The sequence below is a fragment of the Ciconia boyciana genome, chromosome 12 (assembly GCF_034638445.1).
Source record: "Ciconia boyciana chromosome 12, ASM3463844v1, whole genome shotgun sequence".
In the NCBI taxonomy this organism is placed as follows: domain Eukaryota; kingdom Metazoa; phylum Chordata; class Aves; order Ciconiiformes; family Ciconiidae; genus Ciconia; species Ciconia boyciana.
Genome location: NC_132945.1, coordinates 21,886,168 through 21,905,977, shown reverse-complemented (window position 1 = coordinate 21,905,977; position 19,810 = coordinate 21,886,168). Strand labels below are relative to the sequence as shown.

The following is a 19,810-nucleotide window of genomic DNA, read 5'->3' as shown; positions in this document are numbered from 1 at the left end:
TGCAGGTGGAGATCTGCTCCACCATGGACCTCCACGGGCTGCAGGGGAATCTCTGCTCCGGCGCCTGGAGCACCTCCTCCCCCTCCTTCTTCCCTGACCTTGGTGTCTGCAGGGCTGTTCCTCTCACATATTCTCACTCCTCTCTCCGGCTGCTGTTCCGCTGCGGTTTTTCTTCCCCCTTCTTAAATATGTTATCACAGAGACGCTACCACCGTCGCTGATGGGCTCGGCCTTGGCCAGCGGCAGGTCCATCTTGGAGCCGGCTGGCATTGGCTCTATCGGACACAGGGGAAGCTTCTAGCAGCTTCTCCCAGAAGCCACCCCTGTAGCCCCCCTCCCCCCCCCCCGCCTTGCCACGCAGACCCAATGCACCTGTAGTGTCCTGCAAATGGCAAAGACTGAGGTTTCTTGACACTGAAGAAGTTTTGACTATTGAAACGAAGAGATTATTATAGCAATGCTTTCAACATTATCCAGGTCATTTTCTCATACATTAATGACATAATAGAAATTTATGGAAGTCTTTATTGAATCTTAATTGCTCCCTAAGACCATGACTGAGATAGAAAGTGACTGCATTCTGCTTTGACTACTACAGCAGATGTTGAGGATACAGAATCCTGAACTCAGATTTTTCCATTTAAGGGAAACTTCCCATTCTTCGTATTTACATACAATGTTTTGTATGTTTTCCGTAAAGTCACACAATATTTTGTCAATTCCAGATTTTTGCCAGCCCTTAAAAATACTGTTAGTTTTCTTTTAGATACAGATACATTTCCTGATAGTCCAGTCCTGATAGTCCTGATAGTGTTTTTGAAGGGTGAGATAGATAATTCCAATATTTAGTTTGCTACTAGAAGCCTCTACTGTTTTGTTGAGGGTTTTCTTATTCTTTACAAGGAAGAACATTTTTAAACCAGGACACCACTGAAGAATTTAAATTGCATCTTCCTCAATAGCAAATGAGTTCAAATTGGCCCAGTTACAATTAAAACATGACGTATTTATCAACCATTAATGATGAGAAATAATGTAAATCGAGGACAAATCTGTTTACAATTTAATAATCCACCTCAAGCGACTACCAGGAGAATTTAGCAATGCCTAAAAATTGCCATAAATTACACTCTTAGTTGAGAATTGTGAAGTTTTTGAAAAAGCTCAGCTCTTGCAGATAACACTGAATATTAGAGATTTCTAAAGATGTAAAAATAGAACTCCTTTGGTTGAAATTACGTCCCTCTGAGAAACTGTAAAACCCCAAAACTGCAAAACCCAGGAAGTTTTTGAATTCTGACTTAGAAACAAGAGCTGCGTTTCATTGTAATCTTGTGCATTTTTAACCTGTTATAGAAGATTAATCCAGGATCGTACTTAGCATGAACAGTTTCCACAGCCTTTCACACTATTGATAATTTCTTCTTCTAGTTTCTTCCTTTCCTCCTCTTTGGACATCCGATTATTCCTCTCTTCCCAATTTGTATTGTTATGACTATTTAGTACTTTGCTGCTCTGTGTATGCCACATTTCGTAATAGAGATTGTTAGGACTTGCAAGGAGGTCCGCGTGTCTACCACGTTCCACAACTTTACCCTGTAAAAGAAGGGGAGTCAGTCAGTAATCAATATTACCAGATCTTCAGGAATAAAAATGCTGCCAACATATGGGCCACAGTTTTACAGTATAGATTACAGCAATTATTAATGCGAAGGAGCTTGGGACAGCAATGGAAGACTGAATGTGGTGCACCGAATTGTGTGTTACACTGCAAGCTGAAAACAAGGAGCTGTGTTCTTCCCAATCTTACAAAAATGGGAACGTAGATGCCTCCTGTCTATCCGGACAAAATTTAAAGCCCACCAACATGGAAAGTTTTACTATCTAAACTGGAAGAGCTATTTAAAGTAAATGTAGACCTCTATATGAGGAGCAAGGCGTTAAACTACTAGTGCAAAAGTCACATGAATGTACCAAAACAAACATGTATTTGTCTTTGCTTGACAACAAACACACACTAAGAAGCTGAAAGAAAAGAGCGTACAGAGAGGGATTTGTAATAAGGAAAACACATTTAAAATCAAATCCTAAAAACAATTAGTGTAAATTGTGCTTTTAGATGGTAATGCACAGTAACTTGTGTCATTGCAATTGCTGTCATGAAAATTGAGTGAGCAGTTCAGTTCATCTGTGCTATTCTCAAGAGCAGAGATGATCTATTGACTATCATTGTGGAAACGGGAAGGAAGAGTTGGAGAGGAGAACTCAAATCCTACAGACAGTGAAACAACACTACTCTTCAGAAAAACAGACTCATCTTTTTACTTTGAGATACACATTTACTTTCACTGACTTCAAATTAAAATAACGTATTCATTCTCCAGCTATTCTTTCTTTTGGGAAAAGACAGCATTATACAGACAACTACATGGATTTTATATTAGTTCTAAATTCTGATCTACAATTAAATCTACCTCCTTGTGACAGCTGCTGATGAACATGCTGAGAAAAAAATTGGGTCTTGTCACTTCTATTATTAGTCGTGCTGGTGGAATCTGAACAAATATACGCTTGACCAACATAACTGCAGAATTTATTTAAAAGCTTTAAGTGATTAATTTAGAGAGTTCATCGTAGTAGAGACTAGGCTTTTGAATTATGGCCTTTTTTACATAACTCTTAAACAATCATCAAAAATGTAACTTCTCTGTTCAGCTTCACAGCATTAAGATCAATATCATTAATACGATGTTTGTTTACTCACTCAATAATTATTCTGATTGTACCTAGGCAGAGGCACTGAAACTGTGATGCCGTATTTCCACTGCTAAGCAAAAACAGTCACAATCACCTTGTCTCATCTCCGCTACTGAGCCTTATTTATCTGGTTGCTAACACAGTGCTCATCAATCAAGCTGGGATGACAAGAGGCAACTTTCTGCTGAGCAAACGTCAATGATGCCGCGTGAAGCAGTCGGGCACTAGAAGTGATGCACCACGCTGCCTTACTCATTCACAATCTTTATTACACTAACATCATTCATGAAAGTGAGCACTCTAGCTGTTTTACAGTTTTAGGTTGTGCTTTTATTTTTAATTTAACAGTTACACTATAACACAAAACAGACTCTTAGTAAGCTGTGAAAACTTGCATCGAAAACAAAAAGTCGCAGATTGCCTTATAACATGTTAAAAAACACTTGCAAGATGTTTTAACATGCAGTTACATAAAGGATACACCTTGGGAAATGATTTTTCAGCAAAAGCTGAAAAAACAAGCAGATCAAGAACAAAGAAAAACTCCACAGAGCAGTATGAGTGATTTATTCCACTACTTCATTTTGAGATTCATATGAAGCTGAGATTTGTATAGCAAAGATAGTCATGAATGTCACCATTTCCTAAGATTTTGTTCCAATTCCCCATGAAATCATTTAACATACTGTAGGAATAATTTATTTTCTTATAGATATGCATATTTTAGTCACTAAATACACCTATAATCACAAGCATATAAATAGCAACTGAAAAATTAATGCAGAGATAAATTTAACATCTATTATCAGCAGATTAGAGCACAGTTTCTTCAGCATTATCTGTTAAAAGAGTAACTATGAAGTCATAAAAAGGACATTTGTTTATTTTAAACCTATAGCCAGATAAGGGTAATAGAGGAGAAAATGGACTTAGGACAGACTGAATATGAGGTAACAGCTGAATAGTGATATTAGTAAATCAAATGTTGAAACTTTCCTTCCCCCCCCTTATAAGAGAAGCATACAAAAAGGGAATAATCACACTTTTCTACAGGTACAACAGAGAATGGTGTTCAGATTTGTAACATAATTAGATTGAACAATCCTACAACAGTTTTATCTGCATGGAAACAGAACATGCTGTCCTCTCTCTTTCCATTGAAAGAAAAAAAACAATGGATGTACGTGAAAAATAGACACTCACTGAGTAATGAGAATGAAGCATAAATTGGGGGAACACATTAGGAAACCTAATCTTACAGAAGCATGTAATAAATTAGATTAAAAACATGCAATATTAAGCCAATCCCAAAGCATCAAGTGAAATTTGTCATAATCCATATAAAGAACATGTAATTAAATGAACTATGCAAATGAAATAAAAACACAACATACAAGAGAGCCACACATGCGAGTTTCTGCAACTGATAAACTGTTAGTTGCAAAGAAGAGAAATATGTAAAAAGCAAAGCTTGGGCTAGAATTTTCTAATATGGTTCATTTCCAAAGAAAGACCTTTCAGTAGCTTGGTGGAAATATAATATTTCAAAATGGACACACAGGCTCTCTAAAACAAACGCTGACATTATGTGAAAATTACACACCACAGGGTGATCACCTCACCTGATCCAGCACAATGATTTCATCTGCATCAACTACTGTTGACAACCTGTGAGCAATGAAAACCGATGTTCGGTGTTTCACTATGTCCCTCATGGCACTGAGAATATTCTGCAAGATTAAAACAGAGACAAATTCTTACACACTCCTAGGTGGCACGAAGAGAAATAAAATGCTGCCTGGAAATATGCAAATTACTGTAAATAAGTATGAGAAACATCTCCAGTACTGCTATAGCTTCACAATAAGAAACAGCTACAAGTATCTACAGAAGAAACAGAAGAATCCCAAGCATGAAATTTTTGTATCAAAAATAGTGTGGCCAGCAGGAGTAGGGCAGTGATTGTGCCCCTGCACTCGGCACTGGTGAGGCCGCACCTCGAATCCTGTAGTGAGGGGCCCAACACTGAACACAAGAGAGACATGGAGGGGCTGGAGCGTGTCCAGAGAAGGGCAACGGAGCTGGGGAAGGGTCTGGAGCACAAGGCTGATGGGGAGCGGCTGAGGAACTGGGGTTGTTCAGCCTGGAGAAAAGGAGGCTGAGGGGAGACCTCATCGCTCTCTGCAACTGCCTGAAAGGAGGGTGTAGAGAGGTGGGGTCGGTCTCTTCTCCCAGGTAACAAGTGACAGGACGAGAGGAAATGGCCTCAAGTTGCGCCAGGGGAGGTTTAGACTGGATATGAGGAAATTTTACTTCACTGAAAGGGTTGTCAAGCACTGGAACAGGCTGCCCAGGGCAGTGGTGGAGTCACCATCCCTGGAGGTATTTAACAGACGTTTGGATGAGGTGCTAAGGGACATGGTGCAGTGGTGGAATTGGCAGCGTTAGGTTTACGGTTGGACTCGATGATCTTAAAGGTCTTTTCCAACCTATAGGATTCTGTGAAATATCTGTGGCTCTGATAAAGTCCTCAAGCTGCAAAAAGACCTTTATTCATAGAATAATGCAGATATCCCAAGGGACAGAGGAAGAGAAGTGTTACTCGATTTCAGGAAAAACTTCCCTGTGCAGCCATGCTACAAAAGCAACATAAACAGCAGTAAAGGCACATGAAAAGAATAAATCACAATAATAATACTTTCCAATCAATGAAAGTTAAAGAAAAAAAAAATCCCTCTCAATATCACGCCAATGTGGGACATAAAGTTAAAGCAATCCTGGGAATTATCTATCCATCCACTGCTTCCTTTGTGAGCAGTCTTCCACCTTCCCCAACTGCATTCAGATGCAAGCAGGACTAATGGGGAATTTGTGCCCTCACTACAATAAGTGTCCGCTTTATTCTCCTGAAAAATGCTTGCCTTTGTCAGAAAACATTTTGATTAGCAGACATACTTTTGTGGAAATGACTAATTTTCATTTGCTGTCTTTAAAGTGCAGTTCTGCTGTGAAACTTTCAGCTTTGCTTATGATTCTTGCAATAAATACAGCAAAACAAAAGAGAGAAAGAATCCAAGTAGTGTTCTGTAGAATTGCATGTGTTATGAACATTTCTGGTCCAATGAGGAAGCTGTACTATATTTGAATGCTGTACTATATAGATGTACAGTTTGTACTCTGATTCCTTTGTATCTGGAAAATGAAAGTAATTTAGTGATTACAGGTCAATAAATTCACTCGATAATCTGCGTAAGTGAACACAAACATAGCTCTAGTTCTAGTTTTTGATGACATTAGTTTGCTTAAACACAAAACTCTCAGCACCAGCAGTAATTTCACAAAGATGTAGTTATGAAGCCTGATGCAGTTACTGTGGTAGTGTCATGACATCTATGTCACAACGCTCTAATGTTTCACAGCCCTTCCTGTGAAATGAATACAAATTAATACCAGCACTGCAGGTTACACCTACCTGATTCGCATCTCAGAAAGATGCTGCACAACAAACAAGAGGTTTTCTGTTCTGCATTACGTCACAATTATTTATAAGACATTTTTAATGAATGCTCGATATCTTCTAAACACCTTTCAAAGTGGATTGGAAAGCTTCACACTTCATGGCCATGTGAGGTATTTGCAACAGCTTCAAGAGATGAACATTTAATGGTGAATGGGACCTCAAGAGTGTAAAACAAAAAATATACCCAGAGACAGAGTTGATATTCTTCACTGTGTCTCAGGGTAGACAGAGACTCAGTATGTCTGCTCTGGCCTTTAGGAAAAGGGCTTAGCCATAGGATCTCTTAATAACAACAACCACCAGGAAAACACATGATAGCAATCTGGCAAAAAGAAGAGAATTCTTCCTTGAGAGGAAAAGAACAAGGAAAAAAGCATCAGAATCAGACATCATTACACCACTTAAGTTTTATATTTTTTTTATCCCAATTTACCTCTTCTGTAATTGAATCTAAAGATGATGTGGCTTCATCATAGAGAAAAATAAGTGGCTCCTTTAACATTGCTCTAGCAATTGCAACTCTTTGCTTTTCTCCTCCTGGGGGGAAAAGGCAAAAAAAGAGGATGATGTTACAATCGTGATATTCTAAATTCAACACCAGACATGGCTGTTTTCGGGGTTGGTTCTTTTTTTTTCCTTTTTCTTTCTTTTTTTAATATACATCATAGTTGCTACTGATAAAAGGTCTGTTACGGAAGATATCACACAAGTTCCTGCTCCCTGGTAAATCCAAAGTGATTCAAGATTGCTTATCCTTTTAGAAAAGGACAGAGAACTATTTTGTATATGCTACAAGGCAAGAGCAGGTAACTAATGACGATGTACAGTAACTCACGCTATACACCAGGGAGTATGGGCTCATTTACCCGGTCTAAGCTATGCCCCATACAGTAACTTCGCGTACATACATCCTGTTTTCTCTCACAAATAAACAATGCTCTGTCCAGGCCTGCTGTATTTGATTTCATGCATCTTGCACACACATTTTTTTCTTTCAGGTCTCTCCTTGAAATTCATCTAACTTTCCACTCCATCATGGCCCAGATTTAAAGTGTCCATACCTAATAGCTTTAACCAGCAAATTTCATTAAAGAACACAATTAATATGGTACTGAAGAGCAGCTTCATTATGCAATCTACTGCCTGTCGGTTTCTGATGTAACCAAGTTTCAGACTAGTTTCCTTCCTTCACAATTCTTACAGCCAACATGTACCCAAGAATAACTTAGGAAAACTTCCAGACAGGAAAACAGGTGCATTTGAGAACTTAAAATCTGCTAAACATTTGGTATGCAATGCCAACATTTCACATTTGCGCACCCGTCCTCCTTTGTTTTATTGAAGACTTCAAAACATTCGATTTAATACCATTATATTCTTGTTAATGTTCCATTCCTATCAGGAGAGAACATGCTTTAATAAACCATTTAAAAAGCTGACAATAATGCTGCCGTTCAAATTTTAAACCGTCTTTGGCAGAACTCAGTAGCAATTAGAATTGTACAATTTACTCAGTCTATTTTAATGTACTCTCTCTCTCCTTTAAAGCATGTTCAAAACTCACAGCTTGACAATATACATGTTTGAAAGACATACTACAATAACAAAATCCAAGGTCTTTCCTTCCATTTGTAACATATCGACTTGTTTCATGTTCTTCCCCATTCATATTCAGGACAACAGCATGTTAACCATTGCGTTCACAAAGTCAGGGTTTGGGCTGTTATAGCTCTGCCTATCACACATCTATTAGAAAACACTGAAATGGATTCTTCTTGAAAAAGCCAAAACTGCTTGTTTTTCATTATTTACTCTTGATGAATCAATCATTGAGACCAGTAAGAACTGCACTCAATGCTTACTTCACCATTTAAATTGATAAAGACTTTGCAATTAAGACTTCCTTATGCCTGTTTTCGTACCACACAAGCAAGGAAAACCACACTACGGGGAGAACTTCAGATACCGAGGCTTGTTATCCATGTTACTGTACTGCCATTAGGGAGGTTTGTTTGTATTAAGGTTCTTGCCAATTATAAAAAAAATCCACCAGCTTTAAAGTATCAAGGCAGCACTTCTAACATACAGTTTTCCAATGTCAGTCCTCAAAGTAGTAAACTGTTCATTTACTGGAAGAAAGGAATCCATAATATACCAAATTTTTGCATACAGGGAGACGCCAGTTTACTTACAGGTTTTTAAACTAATCATTTGCTGCACTCAACAGATTTACCTATTCACAGAACCAGGGCCCCAAATTAAGATCACAGCCTCTACTGGCCCCACACGTACTACCACTGTTCACACGTCCAGGACCCACGTTAATTGCCATTGTGCCTTTCACTGCGATACCAACCATGTCGGTGGTCCTGAAAACCTCGTTTTTGCCATCACACATATAAAATGCCTGCATTTCAAAGAGAACCACTTAAATTCACAGAGCTTTCAGTCCCCACACTTCTCCCACAAAATATTATTTTAAAAAGACAAAACAAGTCAGGACTTTGTGTTTTTCTTAGACTAGAAGTATAAGAAGCCTCACTCAAAAAATATTCAACAGATTCAGAAATGAATCTAATATACACCTTTATAACAATTTAGGGAGCCATTCTACTATTCAGAAAACTACAGAGATTCAAAGTAACATGCCATATTTTTACAGAGCTACTCAAGGAAGGAACTCAGAGATATGCATTTGACGTCTCCAATCCATTAAGCAACTAAACCATTTCTGGCCATCACAACTCTCATTATCAATGAAAAGACTGATCTAACAAAAGCACATGGGATACAGTGGACACGTTAGCTCCACATTCCAACCTAAACCCACAAACTGGCACCTGCAAGCAAAAGCACACAGAATCAAATTCCCTAAGAGCTGAGCACACAACTGCATTTAAGATCAATTCAACGCGCAATTTGAGGAAGCCCAAGATGAGCAGACATCTCCAAGAGCATTAGCCTAAGACTCCTGTACCCTGACTGTAAATGTTACTGAAGCTTGTTTATTACTATTGTTTGCCAATACTCATCTAATTTCTTGAAAATAAGAAACTGAAGCTGCTACTTCAATGGCAGATGCCCACTCTGAGCTCTTTTTCTATCACCTCAGAAATCCAGTGTCTTTCTCCTGAGGAGTATTTTACATACCCTTTTTTCTTTAAATACAAACAGAACAGGAGAAGAACACACTTCCCTTCACAGTTCGCCATGTGAGACCAGGACTCCTGACTTCAGCAGCTGCACAGTAAGAAACACCGCGTATAGCTTGCTGTCTTTGCAACAGGCAACGTCTCTGCCTGAACATGCTGCATTCCTGCGCTCCTGCCTCTGGACCCCCACCAGCTCCACATCCCCTGAACATCCATACATCTCAGTACCATTCTCAAGCAACCTCAGTACCCTGAAGTTTCCAAACTCACCGAGATAAGTTTCTCTCTCCTGTAGGACCATACCTCATTCCCAACCGAGCAGAGCAGTCTGCCCTCTACAGCTCCATCCGACATGCAAATGAAAACAGCTGACCTGTTCCTTGGTCCACCAATAAATGGTGTCTTGTACTTGGAGTCAGAGGGGAAGAAAATTAAGCTCTGCCACGTGTGTTTGGCAAACTCTAAACAGTAAGGCCTTGTGTTCAGGAGAAGTTGGTTAGAAAGACAGGTCCTACAGGTTACCACAGTGAGAGGGCCTCTCCTCCGGCAGAGCAGTAGTTTAGTTGTGTATGTACTGCAGTTTCTCCACTACTACTCTCTGCATGCAATTCAGCATTACGCTAGCTACCTTTTCAAAATCCTTCCAAACATTTTCAATGACCTCACACTTACCTAAACACCTTTAAGACTGTATTCGAAAAAGATACCAAACCAGTATGAAGAACTGTGCCCCACCACTGCTCGTATTGGCTAGCAGTTCTAAACAGAACTATAGTGTGTTTTGCTTTTTCAAAACAAGACAAAAGGAAATGGTTTTAATGAGCTTTGCAAATGCACCTTCTACTTCCTGTAATACCCACCAAGGAGGGGAACCAAACCCGCCAGTGAATTACATGAGGAAACCTCACGAAATTAGTATCCCATTTTACCTTGCATCAAGTATCTATCAAAAAAAACCCCACCCCACACTGTAAGAGCTATAAGAAGATAAAGACTTGTTTAAAATATAATAAAATAACCTAATAATGATATATCCCTCAACCAAAACAGTAATTTCATGTTTGTTTCATTCAATGCACATTTAGTAAGCGTTACATTTATGAGATGGACATCATTATTAGCTTTGTCTCAATGCAACTTCAACGTAAGAGATTTGAGATTGAAAGCATTCCAGTGGAATCTAGCTACTACCTAAAAAGTTATACTTAAACTCCATATTTTTAAAATCCTATGTCCCCCCAATAAAAAACAGAAAAAGGGCATGGGAAATGATTTAGACATTTCCCAGTTTCCATGTGATCCCTCATCTTACATTGTAACTCTGCCACAGGAAGAATGTTTGCTTTCAAACATCATCTTCCCTATGAACAAGTGTATGTAGTTTTAATATTACTCCTTCTCTACAGCTGTCTGTAAAGTGAATTTTTTGTAAGAGTGGCCCCAAAGAACATGCGTCTTTCCTAAGAGCGTGCCTAGCAAAGCCTGCCTAATGCCATGATACGACCTTTCTAGTCTAGAACAGTTATGCTGTTTTACAGAGTGGTCTATGGAAGGACTTTGAGAACCTAAACTCATATATGGAGAAATACGGAAATACAGAGGGACTTTGAGAACCTAAACTCATGCTTTTCTTGTTTCAGTACCAAGGTTGTGTAATATAAATCCATAGCTTGCAAATATGCAGACATCATTTTCATGTTGTTTCTTACACAATTCATGGGTAAGAAACACATAAGACATGAAGGCGCTTTCATTATGAACAGGGTCCAAAATGACCTCGCAGCAACAACATACCCCATTGTTTAACTTACTTACAACAGCAAAAACAAAACACCACCTACCTTTCAGTTGTTACAAGTTTAGATTTAAGAACTCAAATTTAGAAGATCTATGCATATACATATATAAGCCTATCACATTCTACATGCAAAGCACACATACATAAAGTTCCCAATTCTATTCACACGCATTCCACTACCCAAATAGACTACAAGAAAGATCATTTTTACTCAGGTGCATCTACATGCTTACCTATCAACTCATTTAACACTATCCCCTGAAAATACATTCCTTTAAATATCTTGTAGACTACAGTTGCCTTAAGCTACAGATCTTCGTAATAATATTTAGCCTTACAATTACATTATAATGTAAATAAGCTAAAAGCAAGTCTGATTGAGGAATAAACTATGCATTGAACTTTGAGGTAACAAAAGGGATACAAAGAACCTCTGTGCTTAAGAACCCACCTGAGAGCTTGAGTCCTCGTTCACCAACCTGAGTGTTGTAACCATTCGGCATTCGAAGAATAGCATCGTGGATTCCTGCCAACTTTGCTACTGCATACACCTCTTCCGGTGTTGCACCGATATTGCCATAGAGCAGATTGTAATAGATAGTATTATGGAAGAGAACAGCATCCTACATTTATGGAAAGAATATTTTAAATGAGAAACCATGAACAATAGTTTAAAAACTGTCCCAAATCCATGAAAGAAATCAATACAGAATAGCTTATGTTTTTCTAGAAAGCCTGAAGGTAAAAGTATTTGGGGAAATGTCTTTTCCCAAAAATGGGATTAATATATATAAAAATATATATATTTAGGACACAAAATGTATGTCATGCATACTTTTACCACTTTGCTAACTCATTATGGGTGGTAATCAACTATAAAGCTAAATCATTTAAAGCTGGAGGCAGTTTCTCATGAAGAGGCTTAAACACATTTCGGAAATTGGATCTATATGATGATGCATGTAAAAACATAGTATCTCCTGGGAAGAAAAGAAAAGAAAAAAAAAGCAGCATGGTGACTTTCAAAGGAACTAGACAATACCACTGCATTAGGATTGGCCTTCGTTAAACCACAGTGTCAGAATACTGAGAATTACTATTACAATGGACTATGCAGAGAGAATGAAACATGGTATACCTGAGGTACAACTCCTATTGCCTTTCTCAGACTTTCCAAACTGACATCTTGTATGTTCTGTCCAGCAACATAAATATTTCCTTTCTGAGGTTCATAGAAACGAAATAATAATCTCACAATTGTGCTTTTTCTGAAATTGAAAAGAATCAAAGCTAATGTTACATTCCTGGTTTGCCATTTACAATCTCCAAACAGAACTGATGTCACAAACAAAAATAATAAAAAGCAAAACATGAGAACACACACATTTAAGATACAAAATTCTGCATCATTGATTGGTGTATTTAGTCCATTTACCCACCCTGACCCACTACCTCCTACAATGGCCACTTTCTTTCCTGCAGGGACTTCGAAAGACACTCCAGCAAGGACTTTCTGCCCCTCAAGGTATTCAAAATGCACATTATCAAAGACGATGGCAGCAGTCTGTGGTGTGATCTGCAGGGATGGAGCCAGCTTTTTGTCCTATTAAAAGAAGAGTGCCACTTTATATGCTGCCCAGAAAGTATCTCAAGCAGTTCAACAAGCTGAACAGTACATTTCCTAGCTCAGAAAAAGGCAAATAGACACTCCAGCTTGGATATGTTGAAAATAATTATAATCCGCCACATAAATGAAATTGGTTTGTCCTTCCTTTTCCCCAAAGAAGGTAAAAATTTCTGCTGTAAACGCTCTGCTTCCCAACTTCTTTTGCAGTAATAAATTCTGCATCATTAATTACAAATAAAAATTCAAGCACAAGGCATGAATACTTAAATAAAAAAAAAATCTCAGTACAAACAGAGCTTCCGTGAAGCAACTTCTGCTGTCACTAAAAGGTTCTGCAAGAAAAAAGCAGCTGCTATTGCACTAACTGCACTTAAAGAGGAGGCAGAACAGCATCCTTACACAACATCTCCTTCTTGAATGGAAATTAAACCTGGAAGGTAACGAACAGGGTGAAATGGCGGCATTGCCAGAAAACAGCCCTATTAAATACCCAGATACTTTAGGAAAATAAGCTACTACTTACTTTAATTTTGGTATCTACACTGAGAAGTGTAAACAAGGTATTCATATCTATAAGTGCTTGTCTTGTCTCTCTGTATACTGTTCCCAGGAAGTTTAGGGGAAGAGAAAGCTGGAACAGCAATCCATTCACCATTACTAGATCTCCAACAGAAAGGCTGCCTTAAGACAAAATGGATGTGAGAGAAGAAGGAGACTTGAAGGGTTGTCTTGTTAGGAAGCACCAGAAGATTTTAAAAAAATAATCAAGTCAATCAAGTCTAGTTTCTTTTATCCCATTTCTAAAACCAGATGTTTAAATAGCAAACAAAACACATTCCCAGAAGATCAGATTTTATATAGGAAGGTGCCTGAAACAAATGGCAACGTTTGTGTGGATTTCACTAATAGCACCTGGAAAATAAGACAAGCAGCATATCAGGAAATTCACGGAAAACATCAGATTGTAAAGTTGTAAATTCCACAGAGAGAAAAATAAAGGGGCCTAAATAAGTTAGAAGGAGAGTAACTAATATATGAAAGCAAGAACCAGGAAAGACAATCTTAAGTACAATTAGACAAATCCAAATTATAGAATTTGTCATGATCAAGAGAGAGGACTTTCACACTATATACAACAGAGCTGCTAAAACATATAGTGAGAACCTCTGGGCAGCTTAATATCAAATATGCTGATCAAGGGAAAACTCAGGATGACACACTAGCTAAAGGTAAGTGCCAGGTCAGTTCAACTGAAACAGGTCCAGAAAGATGATTTAAAGCCGTATTTCTACCATCCTGCTTCAAGGCTATTCTAAATTTTCTTAAGGACAGCCATAAACTGCACCTACTGACTTATCCATTCACAGTGTAACTCCTCCCTGTCCTGGCATCTCTTAAAAAGAGCAAAGCAGATGCAAGAAAGACAACATGATATAAAGGTCTACCCTTCAGACACATCTGGATGCTAACAGTGTTTAAAGCATCATTATTTTTACCCTAAAACCACCTCGCTTTAGCTGAGCCTCATCCCGATACTGCATTCATCTACTATATTTGAAGCTTGTACTGTGTCTTCCTAAACAAGCAGGCTTCACTTTATGCAGTAAATTAGACAAATATAGATTAAAAACTCTAACGTATGGAAACAATTCTTTTAATAATGTGCCCTTATTAATCTAACGAACATGAAGGACACTGTCACATGGGTATATACACGTTGGGGAAAAGTTCTGAATCTTGTCAACATGGGAAAGAAGAAGGGCAAAAAGAAAGGACCTTTGTAGAAGGCCCACAGAAGTATTTGTATTTACAGAATTGTCTTTCACAATCCTTCAGCAGAAACTTCCCGAAGTTACATTTTCTTAGCATCTTTCTCTAACTGCTAAACTTTTAAACTGTTTCTAATAAAATTGTACTAGTTACTGCTATATATATATATAGTGGAATTAATAATACTCCAAGAAGCAGAAATACCCCAAACTCTCAAGCAAAAACTCTCAAAATGAACTATCACATCAACCATAAGTTAATCAAAATTAACACTTCTATTATGGACGAAGTAAGGTAAAGGAGAATCGTTTTTAGCTTATAGACAGATGAGTTACCTGCAATAATGCCCTGGCTAGCAAGCACCATGATGGCCGTTAAGCCAATGCTAAATATAGCACTCTGTCCAAAGTTCAGGAGAGCTAAGGTAGAGGTAGTCTTCAGGGAGGCATTTTCATATGTCTTCAAGAATTCATCATACCGTTGGGCTTCGTATTTTTCATTATTGAAATACTATGATATACACAAAAATAATAAAATGTCACATTCTCAAACATACTGGACTGTATATTTAACTAGTTCTAAAGTTCAGTACAAACATACTACATATGCACAGATAGACACCTCTTCAACACTTCTAACAACTAAAGAGAAAAGAAGATAAAAGATTAGTGTGTGAAGACAAAACCCATGAGCAAACCCCAGCACGTTCTGCACTGGGAAAGGAGACACTATGGAGATCCCTACCATACTCATATTATACTAGTAACACTGGGTGTCTGTCTTGCAGAACTTCTGCCCGATTAACATCAAAACCAAACACCAGCTGCCAGTAGATACTAAAAAGAAGAAGAAAAGTTACTGTCCTCCATGTACTAGAACACTCCTGTTACTGTGATGATGGCAAATTCTCTAGAACAGTACTTCTTACACAATGGTTCCTTCTGGGTCCTTCTTCACAGCTAACTCCACTGCTTATCTTTCTAGTTCTAGCTCTCCAATTAAAAGAAGCATAAAATAAGCATGAGCCTGCACAATTTCACAGCTGTCCACAGGATTTTTTAATAGTAGCAGTAGAAGAACCAATAGAGACCTGTTCTTTCATGCAAACATTGCAATGGAGTGCTACAAACCGCAATAGGTAATGAAAACAGTACACATGGTCATTTGAGAAGACAGTGTGTTGCAGGCTGACATTCAGAAGACAATTTTGCAAACAAGCGAAGAAAAGCTTCTTCCAGACTCTAAGTTTACATTTTGCAGAAACTGATGGTCAAGGTGATTCAGTCATGAAAGAAACTTCTCACCCTTTATTAGCAAACAGATTTTTTTCAAGCCCCACTAACAACTTTCATGCTACTCTGTCAATATCATGTAGTACTCTTCAAATGAATAATGTTTTAAAAATATGCTATTGCTCCAAATATGTAGCCCTATAAAGGACTAATCTTATGACTCGTTTTCCTTAGGCTGACAGAACTAAGACAAAGAGCCTAGTAGTAAAGATTGGTCTTACCTTCACAGTCTCATAATTGAGTAGTGAGTCAATTGCAGCATTACCCGCATCATTATCTGCTTTGTTCATTTCTATTCGAAACTTAGTCCTGTAAAATGAAGGCTTAATAAAGTCAAGAGTTCAGGCTGAGGCAACATTAAGTACCCTGATGAATCCAAGGGCGTGCCTTACCTCCACTGTGTAATTCCTATTGTGAATGCTGCATAGGCTCCTAGCGTCCCCAGGGTTACTAAAGCAAACTCTGCACCACATTTGTAGTACTAGAATATTTAAAATAAAAGAAAAAAAGTCATAATAATTTTCAGAATGTCACTGTTGTCTCAAAATTATGATAGCTTAGCCTGAGACAAGAACTCTGAAGGTCCCTCCCAACACACTCCCTGCTCTGACCAGCTTAAGACTAAATACAGGTATAAACTCAAAAGGAAAGTAGCAAGGAGAAAGGTATAGATAAAAAGGTAGGAGGAGATAAGAGAGCTAGCGTATAACATAATACTGGAAAGTTATTTTTGCCATTATAAAACATAAATGTTGCTGATGTTTGTGCCGTTATCACAAGTAAGTATTTGTTTACATGCTTTTTGAGTGGATTTTGAAAGAAAGCTGAAGACTGCAGAAGAAGAAATAAATGGCCTTGCAAAACAATTTATGAAGCGTTTTCTCTACTTCAGGGTACATCAGAAGAGAAAAGCCGTAAGAAGAAAAATTAAAGCATCGTGGCATGTTGGCTGACAGCCAACTTGATCTGCAACTTCCAAGGGTTATAAAATTCAACCCAGTATCAACAGGGGGTTTAACTCATATTGTTACATTCAAATTTGATCAAGTCCTTCTAAAAAGAAGGGGAATAAACCAAACAAGATTCTTGCTTTTAGTTTAGTCTAAGCTACATAATCAAGATTTAGATTTTAACATATAAAGATCCAAAGATCCTGATTTCAAAGACAGCAAGTGTGATTTATAAAAGAAAAGTTTAAAATTGAGCTTATTAAGCTTAAAACCTGCAAGAAGGAGAAGCCTATTTTCCAAAAGATAATTTTCACTTTTAAGTTCTGGATAAGAAAAGGCCACTATTCAGAAGAGAGCCAATAATCACTCCCTCCTCTATCCTTAACACACTAAGGCACAACATTCCTGGACATTCACATTCTGCTTCCTCAGTATTTACCCAGATATATTTGACACTTGTGTGCACAGTTTACTTTTCTGATTTCATTTTTTCAACAATTCTGAAGAAAAACATTTAAAACTATCTACATAAATACCACCGGCTACAGACAGGCGTTAAATGTGAAAATAATTGCAAATAAGCTGATTTAAACTAACTAATATTTGAAAATTATGGATTGCTTTCTCCTTTACAGCAGTTGCTTTCACAACCACCTTGTAAATTAAATTATTATTATTATTATTAATAATACTCAGTAGACTTTGGTAAAAAAACCCCAATGTTTTATTCCTAAATGAGACAATTCCAACTCATGAATAAACAACACTTACCAAAATGCCACTGACTAGTGCCACTTCAAACATTGTAGGTCCCAGATTAAATACTAAAGCGCTAAGAACAAAACTGATGCCTCTTGTTCCTCTGTCGATGGTTTTTGACAGAGCTCCAGTTTGCCTACTTAGATGGAATGCCAAATCCAGGTTATGAAGGTGCAGAAAAACATTCTTCGCTATCCTTCTGATTGAATTTTGAGCTACTTTCCCAAATACTGCATTTCTAGCTTCATTAAATAACGCTGCCCCAGCTCTTGAGATACCATCTAAAAAAAGATGAAAAAAAGTTTACAAAATGAAAATAATTGTATTTCCAACCTCCCTTCATGCATGAAATTACATTAGACTCATTCTTTATATATTTTCAACACTTTTAGTTCAAAGGTAGTTTATACTTAATTGGTCCAAAACTTCATGCTATTTTGCATTTATAAACCACTGCGCACACATTTTAAATCTGTTTCTTTTGCAGATGGTTAAAAGAAAGGGTAGGATTTATAATCAAGAATTGTTTCTATAAGCATTATTTCATTGTTTAATTGGAATACCAGAAGCAAGGTCACAGAACATTGGAAACAGACTTCAACACCGAAGTAACTATGAAAAAACCATCCTAGATGCTTAGCACAGCACACAGGTCAGAAGCTCCCACTCCCTTGCTGAAGAACGTTAACATTTCTCAACAGATTTGGGAACACCGCTTACAGCCAATGAGAACAGCAGTTGCCACAGTTGCCACTGTATTTGGTGCGTCACCGAGGTTGAGTATGTTTCCAGATACCTGGTTGAGGTTGTCTACTGCATATTTAAACATGAAGGGAACCAATATATTCATGGCCTAAAAGCACAAGAACACCAATTAGTCCATATGCATTAAAACACATATCTATGTAGCATGACTATTTTTTCTGAAATTGCTCTACTGTTATATTTAGTTCTTAACCACTTAGTGCGCGTGAGATGGCTCTCTTGATTTCAAGCACCATATTTTCCATACTATTAAGTCTTTTCTCCTGGGACTGCAGGGTTAGTTTGTCTCTCTCTCTCTGGCTCCTTTTAAATACCAGTTTCTATCCTAAACAAATTGTACACTGCAAAGGCACTTAAACTGAGGCCGAGCACTCAGTACAGCAATGGCAAGACTAGGATATGAATCAAGTAGCAGACACTGCATGACACACGCTCACAATGCTACTAAATTATGTCGTCATTACAGGTTGTTTGCTCTTTATGATACTGGCAATATTGAGTATTAAGAACTACTACTACAAAAGAAACAACTCACCCACATATTGCTAACACTGGGTCAACTGAGATGAATTAAACCAAAGCTCTAGTGAAGTAAAAGAAAAGAAGTTCACCTATCCTTTGTCTCTTCTGACTGTTAATACTACCTTAATATTTAAATAATGCTTTCCATTTGCAACATCACTATAAACATTAACTTAATGTCTACATTAAACCCAGCATTTGGCACAGCAGCACAAAAGACTTCCCATACAGTCTATAAGACACTACAAACTACTTTAACAATATGAGCTTTCAAACCAAACACTGAAGTCATATCCACAACCTAACACAGAGTGTGTCACTAGGTATTTTTGTAAGAGCACCAAAACCCCAATGCGTCTCCTCTAACAGTGGTGTCTCCTCTACATGCGAAAAGATAGCTAGATATGTAAATAGGCCAACTTTAGGGTTTTTTATTTGCACAATTGTAGCATGAGAAAATACTGAAAGTCTTAAAGAAAACAAAACTCTTAAGTCCTGTTAATGTTCCATTGTTACATCACTCATTCGTACCAACAAGAAAAAAATTTACTGTTAAACTTCATATAATAGAATTCATTAATTCAAACTGCTTCTAACTGAAGATTTGAAAATAAGGTATACAAGTTTTTTAGCAGTTGAACAAGTATGTTAAGATCTACAATCTTACAATCATGACAGATGTTAAAATACTTTACAGTGAGCTGACTTTGCTTAAAGTTGGGAGGTTTTTTTCCAATATTTGGAGAAAAAATTGTGGGTAGATGACAAATTATTTTACATGAGAAGAAACAAAAAACCAAAACAGATTGACAAAGATATTTCAGCTCTCTCCACCAAATGTTTTGTATACCCACTTAGATCTCAATTGTACTTAGGGATGTCTGTCAGTCCTGAAAGC

At 37.6% G+C, this 19,810-nt stretch overlaps 1 protein-coding gene across 1 annotated transcript in view; it reads right to left on the bottom strand.

Annotated features, from left to right (window-relative positions):
• Positions 1-507: 507 nt before the first annotated feature.
• ABCB7 (ATP binding cassette subfamily B member 7) overlaps positions 508-19,810 on the bottom strand; it is a 41,671-nt gene continuing 22,368 nt past the window's right edge. Inside the window, exons 5-16 of the mRNA XM_072876732.1 lie at positions 18,346-18,478; positions 17,638-17,906; positions 16,309-16,397; positions 16,138-16,225; positions 14,960-15,134; positions 13,378-13,535; positions 12,667-12,830; positions 12,366-12,495; positions 11,679-11,850; positions 6,711-6,814; positions 4,380-4,487; positions 508-1,596 (exon numbers count right to left, since the gene is read on the bottom strand). Of these exons, the coding sequence (XP_072732833.1) occupies positions 1,378-1,596; positions 4,380-4,487; positions 6,711-6,814; positions 11,679-11,850; positions 12,366-12,495; positions 12,667-12,830; positions 13,378-13,535; positions 14,960-15,134; positions 16,138-16,225; positions 16,309-16,397; positions 17,638-17,906; positions 18,346-18,478 (1,809 nt within the window). The 3' untranslated portion in view covers positions 508-1,377. The remainder of the gene's footprint in view (positions 1,597-4,379; positions 4,488-6,710; positions 6,815-11,678; positions 11,851-12,365; positions 12,496-12,666; positions 12,831-13,377; positions 13,536-14,959; positions 15,135-16,137; positions 16,226-16,308; positions 16,398-17,637; positions 17,907-18,345; positions 18,479-19,810) is intronic.